The sequence below is a fragment of the Hipposideros armiger genome, unplaced genomic scaffold (assembly GCF_001890085.2).
Source record: "Hipposideros armiger isolate ML-2016 unplaced genomic scaffold, ASM189008v1 scaffold_655, whole genome shotgun sequence".
NCBI lineage: Eukaryota > Metazoa > Chordata > Mammalia > Chiroptera > Hipposideridae > Hipposideros > Hipposideros armiger.
Window position 1 is genome coordinate 870116 of NW_017732005.1, and position 10446 is coordinate 880561.

The 10446-nt window shown below is 40.2% G+C and overlaps 1 protein-coding gene across 1 annotated transcript in view; it reads right to left on the minus strand.

The window, feature by feature from the left end:
• Positions 1-10440, minus strand: part of SLC26A4 (solute carrier family 26 member 4) — a 48805-nt gene extending 38365 nt beyond the window's left edge. Inside the window, exons 1-6 of the mRNA XM_019626050.1 lie at positions 10020-10440; positions 8580-8719; positions 7289-7399; positions 5521-5705; positions 4565-4729; positions 1809-1842 (exon numbers count right to left, since the gene is read on the minus strand). Coding sequence (XP_019481595.1) covers positions 1809-1842; positions 4565-4729; positions 5521-5705; positions 7289-7399; positions 8580-8719; positions 10020-10183 — 799 coding nt within the window. The 5' untranslated portion in view covers positions 10184-10440. The remainder of the gene's footprint in view (positions 1-1808; positions 1843-4564; positions 4730-5520; positions 5706-7288; positions 7400-8579; positions 8720-10019) is intronic.
• Positions 10441-10446: the final 6 nt, after the last annotated feature.

Below are 10446 nucleotides of genomic sequence, written 5' to 3' on the forward strand. Positions count from 1 at the left end.
GTAATCTAGGAGTCATTTTGCTAGCAACCTCAACTCCCTGGAATGCATTCAAGAGTAAGGAAATGAGGGAAGAAGTTACAGTGTGAGCAAAATGCATTCCACCAAGCTCTTGAACTAGAGTGCAAGCATTTGACTTGGAGGACGCTTCTTGGACTTTCATTTTTACTCTTGCTTTAAACTCAATTTCAACAAGTTTCCTTTGTCTGCTTTCCAGAGTCAGAAAAAATTGCTGGAGACAGATACACTGATAGTAACAAAATGAAACAAGTGATAGCAGATTGAAAAAAAAAATGGAGAAACTACCATAAGCAGACACAATAACTCCAGAACTCAGGGCACCTACCACAGGAGTGAATAGCCCGACACACCTCAGAGTCCTAAAGCATTGCTCTCTGGCTCTTTACACAGGCAATTTACTCATAATGATCCTCAATTCATGAGCTAGATATAATATTTTGATTGTCTGTACAATAAAGGTTTACTTTCAACTCAAGATGGAAAAATTGAAACTTAAAAAACAGTCAGAATAATTATCCCAATCATAAAAACATGTTCACCTTACAAAAGTGATCATTACCAGAGTCCCATTCAATCAAAAAGAGACACTTAGACCTTTGAATAAAAAGCACCTCTGGTGTATTAACAATGTAGTATGAGTTCCAAAAACAAAATCAGTCTATGTTAGACAATTTCACAAAATAAGGCACATTGAGTATATCAGTTGCCTATATACTGAGGGATCATTCAGTATCTCTTACGAAAATTTCTACGATAGTTTAACCTAAGCGGAAATAAAACTCACCCATATAAACTGAAGTTGTTAGATTGTACGCAGAGATATAGAAATAGATACAGACTCTAAGAAAACACTGAAAATTCGTTCTAATTTAGTTTACTATTAAAATACTTACTAAAATATGTTTAAATATGGATACACATACAATTCCATATCCAGCCTAGAAACTGAATAGTCCAAATCATGATAATGAGCTTCTCAATAATGGATAATATTTCACTTATTTTCTACCATGCCTGGAGAATTTTAGGACCATTTCATTTAGATAATGTCTTCATTTTTATCGAGCATTACTTGTGTATATAAAGTCATAAGTTAAAAATTGTACCTGATATTGTGTATGAGGAAATGTATCAGTTAACTTTTGGAGCCAAATTTATTTTACTTCGTCTTATCTCTGTGAATATAACAGAACCTTCATAAGCACCCTTTGCTGTCGGGCATTTCTTGCTATTGGAACTTTTGTGTATATAAAGTGTTACTCTATTATAATGGCTTAAATTTTACATACTGACACAGATTCAAAATAATGTATCTGATAAAGCTTAGTGGTGGCTTTCAAAACTCTCACTATCTGGGGCCCACAGAGTGGCACTTTGGTTAAGAGCTGGCTTGGGACACCAGAGGGCCCCGGCTTGGATCCCCCATATGAGGGCCAGAGACACTGCCCTCTACAGCTAAGATGCTGAACAACAGCTCAAGCTGAAGCTGGGCTGCTGTGAATTGCTGGCGACGGCGTAGGCTGCAGCCCCTGCTGCAGTGGGTTGCCATGGGCTACCGAGCGTGGCCAGTAGCCGCAGTGAGAGGCCATCCAGAAGCCGGCAACTGATCTGCCTCGCCCAGGAAGAGCGCAATGATGGTGCCAACTTGGGCCAGTGAAGCAACGTCCTCCACAACTAGACTGAAGAACAAAAGGACAGCAACTTGTCTGTTCCCCTTCCCCCAATTCCCCAGCACTGTTCCCATCCCCCAATTCCCCAATTAAAAAGATCTTTAAAAAAAAAACTCTCACCATCTGGGCAGAACTTTTCAATGTTTTCTTCCTCCTTGTTAGGGCAAGAAATGGGGCAGATAGCATCAATTTAGCAAGCATGAAGAAAGGCTTCCCTTGACTATTGAAACAAACCATTCAAAGTGAATGGGAGGAAAACATAATCACTCTTAAATAGACTATGTGATTTACTTAGATAATTAAACAGCTACATGGTAGCGTAAATAGTATTACTAATTCTGAATTCTGCCAACACTCTCTCATTCTCCCTTCTACATCCTATACCCAGCATCTCTGGCATTTGTGAATTACTGTTTTTATTTTTCTCTTTTTCCCACTATTCCATCCTCCATTTTTTTGTGTTCACTATTTCCTTTTTTGTGTGTGTGTGTGGGGGGCAGAGGGGTCAATCCAAAGTATAATTTTATAACAAAAGGAATGTTAACTACATTCCAGGAAAAGCACCTTACAAAAATCTTACAGCCTTTCCTAGAGGAATCCACTATCACTCTTCATTTGTTGAAGGATTCTTTCATGAATGATGGCAACTGGTAATGTCATAAGCAAAACTCTCTGTTCAGGTACTGAGTGGCTCATTCAACCCTTACGCAATCATTTCCAGACCTGCTGATTCTTTCTTCTCAGAAGAGGAAGCTTATATTGACCATCACACAGGGATGACTGAAATATCTTTATCCAACTTGCCCAGGCTGGGAGGAATTTTCTTGCAAAACTTTATGATACATTGTAACCTGAGACGTCAAGAATAATGTTCAACAAAACATGTCACATAATGCTTGTGTGTGGTTTAAACTATTTTTGACCTTGTTCTAGTGTTGTCCCTGTTGATAGTGAGATTATTCATGGCAAGTGTCGTCTTACACATAGTCCTAGGAGACCAGAAGAACAGTTTCAGTCCCCCGTTCACAGAGGTCCAGCAATGGCCAGGGACCCAGGTTAACCATTGGTCTAGGCCTCCTGTGATCTGTGTGGATGCAGACCCAACAATGTTCACACACTCAGTGGGAGGTATACTCAGAAGGGGTTATCTTGGAGGATTCAGGGATCAGTGGGTTTCCATAGGGAATGAACAGTTCCTGGCATATGGCAGGTAGTCAATAAATACTTATTGAATAGAGTAATTGAATGAATGACAATAAGGGGGGGGGAATGAATGGTTGATGGGGAAAGTGTGAAAGCAAGAAAAAGCAAGCAGTGTCAGCGACTGTAAAAGTGAGAGCCTGTCAGAAAAAGACAGTTAAAAGGTTTTAAAGTGAACCAAGGACTTGGTAGGGAAAAAAAAGCAACGATGACAAAAATAATGCTGAATCAGAAAACAGCCTGTGCTAATGTTTGCTAACAGGCTGCGTGCCTGGGAAGTGAACAGTAAGCTCGATGAGATCAGTTCATTGTGATAATGAAAATAATAATATGACTATGAGTTCTTGCTCTGTGCCAGGTATTGTGCTAAGTGTGCTACACAATTTTTTTTAATCCTCACAACTCTAAAAGGCAGCTACTGTTTATTATCCCCATTTTACAACACAGGACACTGAGGCTTAGGAACTAGAACATGTCCCAATCACATCGGTCGGTAGTAGGTGGTGGAACCAAGACGACAACTCAAGCCTGTTGAAGTTCAAAGACCATGATCTTAATTGCTGTGTTACACTGCCTCCTCTACAGCATAGTACCTGGTCTGTAGAAGGCACTTGGTAATATTTGTGGACTGGATGGAGTAATGTGGGATTATGACACTGCTGTGAAATTGAGCAAATTCTTAACCACCACACTCATTTTTAGGAATTTATGCATGGCCTTACATTGTTTTAGAAGCTAATATGTGGATCATTAAAGCACTCCATTCTTAATGTTGGTACATTATTTTTGCATAGTATCATTCCCTCCAAGCTAGGGTGACATCATATTACTAGTATCACCGTTTTTCAACCATCAATAACATGCTTTATATAGAACATATATTTAGATCCAAGAACTTTGTAAATCTAATTAGTGAGGTCTACATCCTTCTTTTGCATCTCTTTTGCATGTTGAATCATCTCTGAATCTAATGTTCCTTTTCATCTATAATTGCTGAGACATTTACATTATACATTTTATTGACTCTCAGAGTTAGAAAGGGCTTTAGGTATACATGTCCAATTATTTCATTTTACAAATAACAAGAAGGAAAGCCTTGAGATGTGAAATAAGAATTTCAACATAAGTTCTTTCATTGAGTACTTGTTCTGTGCCAGCCTCTATCTATCTATCCTTATTTAGTTTAGTTGGTAGATACTATTACCAACTCCATTTTGCAGTGAAGGAAACTGGGACACGGTGATTTGCTTATATGACTAGTAAATAGTAGAGTCAGGATTTGAATCCAGGTCATTGCGTTCCAAGCCTGAGCTTTTAGCCACTATCCTGCATTATGTTCCTAAGGTCTCTTAGCTCATCAGAGGCAAAGCTGAGACTGGAACTCAAGTCTGTTGCATCCCAGACCAGTCTTAGCTACACTACACCACTTTATTTTCCTTAATATTTTTCAGTGCAGTGACACTTCTTAAACCATTTTGATCAACTGAGAACAATGATTTGCCAAATCTACTTTCTTCAATGCTACTCCTGATTGTATTGCTTCTTTCAGAGCAGAATGATTTCAGTGGCTCCCAGAGTATGGCACAGAGGAGCATAGACTCTCCAGACTCAAGTGAAAGAGGAAATGAACACATCGCTCCTAGTGAGCCATCCTTAGAGTAAGAAGCAACACTCACGTAGATAATGGACAGAACTCCATTGTAGTTTTTGGTTGGAACGTTGAGGATGATCTTTAGCTGTGAGACCAGCACTTGGAAGGCAGCAGCTGTTGTGAATCCGCCAATCAAGGGATCTGCCAAGTACCTCACGATGAATCCAATCTGCAAACCTCCAAATACCAACTAGGACAAGAAGAAGGAAGGAAAAGTGAAATGTTTGCCTGAGAGAAGAACCTAGTCTCATGAGCTATTAACAAATTAAACTGAACATGAATTTAAACTCTGGTAGCCTGCCTATAACACAAAATAATCATAGGAAACAAATCGGAATTTCTTAATGCCCTACCTCTCCACTCCATCACTCTAAATTTGAAAACCATGTATAATATGAACCTTGAAGTATTTCTAAATATGTAATAAAAAAAGCAAACAATCATGTAGCTTATTTCTGTGACCTTTTGTAAAGATAACAAGAAAGCAGTTATCATGACAATTGGACTGATGACTATTGGACTAAAAATTAAAAACGTTTAGCATTAACGTCACTATGTTATATTATCTGTACCAATAGAAATGCCTTCCTTCTATTGATTTAATTGTTTCCCTTCCCCTTCTCATAAATACCCATTGCCTTTGTCTCCTAATGGGAACATTATCTGGGCTTCCTCTGCATGAATCAATGCTTCCCGAATAGCTATTCTTATTGATCTCAATAAATGACTATTGCCTCTCACTTTGAAAGGCCTTTTATTTTTAGGTTGGCACCAGCTGGTTAGTTAAAATAAAAATCATGCTGGGCCGGCTGAGTGGCTCAGTTGGTTAAGAGCTCGCTCAAAAGTTTGAGCTCTGAGCAACAGCGGTTGGAGTCCTGGCCTAAGCTGAGCAGCTGCTGAGCTGCCAACAGGTGGCAGGATGGCTCAGCTAAAAAAAAAAAAAAATCATGCCAATCTATATTTTACTTGTAAGCCCATTACCTGTATGATTCCAACCAAAAGAGTAAGGGTGCTCGCAATAATTACTCTTTCTCCATCTCTCACCACACTGTCAATCATGGTAGCATTTGGTGCAGTTCCATTACTGCTGGGTATGAGAAAGTTTTCATCTGGGGCCAGGGTCAGAACAACAGATCCCACCATCAAACTGACCACTGGGAAAGGTCCTGGAGAAAAAAAGTCTCTATCAATTAATAATTATTAACCACAAATGTTTAGGCACAATACATATTTACATAGGATTACAAAGATGTAGGAGATAATTAGCTCTGATTGGGAAGATATTGTTTGTTCACAAAAGAAGCTAAAAAGCAAATGTTTCAAGGCATTCATGACCCAGAAATGAGCAAGAGAGACATGTAGGAAGGTAATCATAATACAGCATTCAAGATGCTTGTAAGTACACAGAAAGGGTGTCTAACCTATCTTTGTGTAATCTTCATGGGTGTGGGGGCCGGGGCCAAGTTGTCAGGACAGGTTTCCTGGCAGAGGTGGCGTATAAACTGGGTCCTTACTTGTTCCATCTTATTTTTATTCCGTAGAAGCTCATTTCCAATGCCTTAATCTCTGTGGAGCTGAGTACCTTGATCAATATCGCAGGTTTCAAATTAGGATAAAGAAACATCAAAGGGAGTGTATAGTTTCTCTTTTTCTCTTTCCAACACAAATTATTTTTTCATATTAAATGCCAGTCTGTAAGAGTCTATGTGTAAAAAGTACTCCTTTTCTCCCAGTGATTGATCTATTTACTACTGGTATGTTTATCCATGATGACGATGATCCTGTTCTTTAATCATGGAAGGCTTTAACAATTGGGAGGGCTCAGTACCAAAGTTCAGTAAACTGGAATGTCTAAATGTAGAGAATACTAGAAAGAAAAAAATGAACTTCTACAATATGTTCCTCACCTCATCAAGCATTTGATGCTGATCAGTTCTCCCAGGTGAGGAAGTTCTTTCAATCAATAAAAACTCTTCCTGACCTCCTTCCACAAACAAGGCAACACGTCAGCTACTGGGGGAAATACAACTAAGGACGAGGATATGGGTTGGGGATAGAGTGGACAGTTGTGCTTTTTCAAGAAGATTGTCCAGGTAGGCATGTCTAGTCAGCAGATGGATGTAGGCACAAAATTATCTCAAGTATAAATGTCAATGTTGCAAAATAGCATTTAAAACATGTATTTACCAGCACATTCTAGCAAAAGAGAATTCAAATTTTAGGAGCAGCAGGAAATAAATCTATTTTGAGAAGGAAAGCCAAGCTTAGTCTCTAAGTTGTTTTGGCATGATTTTGCCAGTCTTCCAATCTTAGTATGCTCTTTAATGAAATAATGAATATGTATTTGATGAACATAACTTAGTAAATACTGAGTTAATCTGGTAAAACAGTAGGTTTAAAGACCTCTTGAAGTTTTCCTTGTCATATTTTGTTTTGAAAGAGAACACTTTCTAAATATGAAGTCAGTTATTACATTTTTAATGAAACCATGCTAAAATTTGAAGGTAGCTATAATTTTAACAATTTTTCAATTTCTCCACTTCATGAAAAAAAGCATCAAATATAAAGCTAACTAAAGGCATAGTATTTTGAAAACTAAGAACCATTTTTGCATCTTTGAACAGAAAAAGCACTGAAGCCCTGGAAAGATCCCTGGAAAATGTTAACAAAGATGTAAGCATAATACACATAATATGGCCACAGCATATTAAACATGAATGATACAATTGTAGTAAATGCTTATAATTACCAACTGAGATGTGTCTTGATGTTCCAAAGATAAAGTATGTCAGGATAGGGAAAAAAGCAGAGTAGAGACCATATTCAACAGGAACCGCAGCTAGTAGTGCGTACGCCATTCCTAAAAGTATATCCAAAATGACTGAATTTGCAAACAAAAGTTATGGTATGTTTCTACTGTACAAAGAAAGGTCTTTTCACAATATCCTCAATTTGTGGCTTGTCCTGAGTGGTTTCCTTATTTGGCATACAGTCTGAGGATATGCCAGAATGCAGAGCATAATTCAGATTTGCTGGGATAATGATTGAATCTACAGGCATTGCCTGCTCTAAATGAATTGATTTAACTGATCAGTAATTCAATCATTCACTGATCACACAAGTGGAAAAAAATCAGTTGTTGATTAAAAATTTCATCAATGCAGCTTTGCATGTAAGCAGTTTCATCTGAATTCAGTGTTTCTCTGTGTCCTGAGGGACACATTCATTGTTGCACTGTCTTTTCTCATTCCTTGTTGGAGAACAGAAATTAGATCCAAACAAGAAGAAATATGACAATTGGACATAAAGGTATGCAGGACAACTCCACGGGCTTTCCACTAGATCAATACATATCAATACCCAACTAACTAGGCAAAAGATTTCCAAGATGCTCATTGAAATATGGTATAAAGCCAGTTTAGAATAGTAATAACCACCTACGTTGGGACATTTTACCAGAGATTAAAATAAGGGTATGGATTCAAAAGGAGGGGGGAGCAGAATAGAAAAAACTTATGTGTAGTCCAGCCTAAAATGTTTCCTTCACTTTCCCTTAAGCCAGTTTCAATCTGCAGGTCAAGACCATGTATGGGATGTAAAGTGATTTAATGGACTGCAACTATCATTTAAAAATATATATAAGCAGAATAGAATAGGACAGAATAGAAAATACCGGAATATATTACTTGTAGTGAGGGTAAATATTATTTCACAAAACTTGACTGTGTACTGATTAAGAAATACATATTTCTTTCTTACTGTGAGGTGTGGTTAATAAAGTTGAGAAGCCACTGCTTAGGCAAATAGGGCTCTAGTTGGAGCCATAGAGCTAGAAAAGCAACATGATTTCCCAGGAAGAGAACTCTAAGGGAGAAGCAGAGGAAAGAGGCACTTTTCTCCACTAAGGGGCTCTAGAGGAAAGATGAGGCCTTGAAGGGTGAGGAAGCATTTGGTGCGCCCATGGGAGACTGGGGGAGTTTATGAACTGCTGCTGGAGACTGCTTCTCAAACACTTGAGAGCCAATACACCAACACCTTACCTTGCAGTGTACCCACTAGCCCAGTGCTAACTCCTGAAATGATGTCACTAAGCAGCCATTCCTTGATTCGGTATTTGGGGAGCCAGTCCAAGATGGGTAGGATACTCTTCAGCACACCAAGGGCTCTCTTTCTTGAGCAACTGTCAAAAGGCAAGAAAACTGGGTTTCCAATCTAATCTCGAAAGAAATCACAAAGAATGAGAATTTCACGGACAGTACTAACACTGAAGGGGTTACCATACTTTTGCCAAGAACTCTATCTACTCTTTTAAATACACTGTGCTAGAAAACACAGGATTAAGTGTGTTCCCGCCCTTCTTAATCCTCTGAGAAAATATCCCTACACAAGAACCCATTTTCTGTCCAGCAATACATTGACCAATGTGGAGTCTCTAAATGGAGATTAATTTTCAGACTTCTGCCACCAGGCGCCTTCTTCTACTTCTCTTTTCCTTTTAAGAAAAATAAACATGCTCTGTATATTTTGGCAATCCAAGCTTGGAGCCAGTTTTTATAAAACTCAACATGATGAATGTACACCTTGTTGTACCTTGCTACTTAGTATTTTTTTAAAATCCATCAACCAGTAAATGAGAAAAATATTAACAGTGGGTGAACACTCTTTGACTCCTGATTCAAATAAATTATTTTTAAAATGATGTCTATGAGACAATTGGAAATTTTAAAGCTGACAACTTTTGATACTAAAGAATTATTTTATTTTTAAGTGTGACAATGGAATTGTGACAATATTTTAAAAAATGGTTCCTATAAATATATGTTGAGTAGATGGTCATTGACGCTGGTTGATAGGCAAAAACATGGACCGAGGGTTCATTATACTACTATGTCTACTTTTCTACGGTATTTGAAATGTCCTATAATAAAAGTCTTTTAAAAATAAAGAAAATCTGGCTGTTCTCGGTTCTCTAGTTCTCTTTGTGATAGCTAATTACAGGTGGCCCGTTTGGGTTTAGAGACTGGTGGAGGTTCTCCTGGCCCCACTGCCTGATACGAAGGACTTGGAGCACACCGCTCTCTCCTGTGTTCTGGCTGTCATGCCCTGTCTCTGAGTGGCATCCTGCCTAAACAAGCTTGGGGCTTTCAAGGACTCCTGGTCAGGTGATGGGTTTACCCATCATCTCTTTTTAATCGAGCCTCTTTCTTTCGCACTCTCTTCAGCCTGGCCTTCACCAGAAGGCAGTCGGACCCGCTGGACCCCATGGCTCACTCTATGTGTCTCCAAGAGAAAAGAGACGGGGTCACCGGAACACACTCTCCCCAAAGATAAATTCTGAGACTAGAGTCAACTTCGGGCGGAGAATGATGGAGCCACCCTCCCACCAGAAAGGAAGTGCGGCGGCTGGATGAGCCTGAGTCCGGCTTCTGGTGGTAGAAACCCAGGTGTCCCCCACGGCGCGGGCTGACGCCGGCCGCTACCTGCAGCTCGTGGCCAGTCGCTCCCGCAGCGTCCTGCGCTCCTGCAGGCGCCGCTCGTACTGCTGCTGGAAGGCGAGCTCGCTGTAGACCCGCCGAGACACCAGGTAGCTGCCGCTGTACTCGCGGAGCTGTGGCATCTCCGACCTACTGCCCGGCGCTTCCATAATCTTCGAGGAGGACGACGACGAGAAGGGAGGCGAGAAAGCGAGGAAGGAGAAGAGACCGTGAAGAAGGGACAGGGAGTGGCAATCGCCGGTTAGCCGCCTCCCGGCCCCACCTGTTGCAGCGATCCGGGAGAGCCCAGTCCGCGTGAGGCCGCCTTGGGCACTCGGGACCGGCCGCCCCGGGGCGCGCACCGCCACCAGCAGCGGGGCACCTGAGGCCCTCCGGGTCCCGTAGCCTGTGTCTGCTTCTCGGGGCCCCCCGA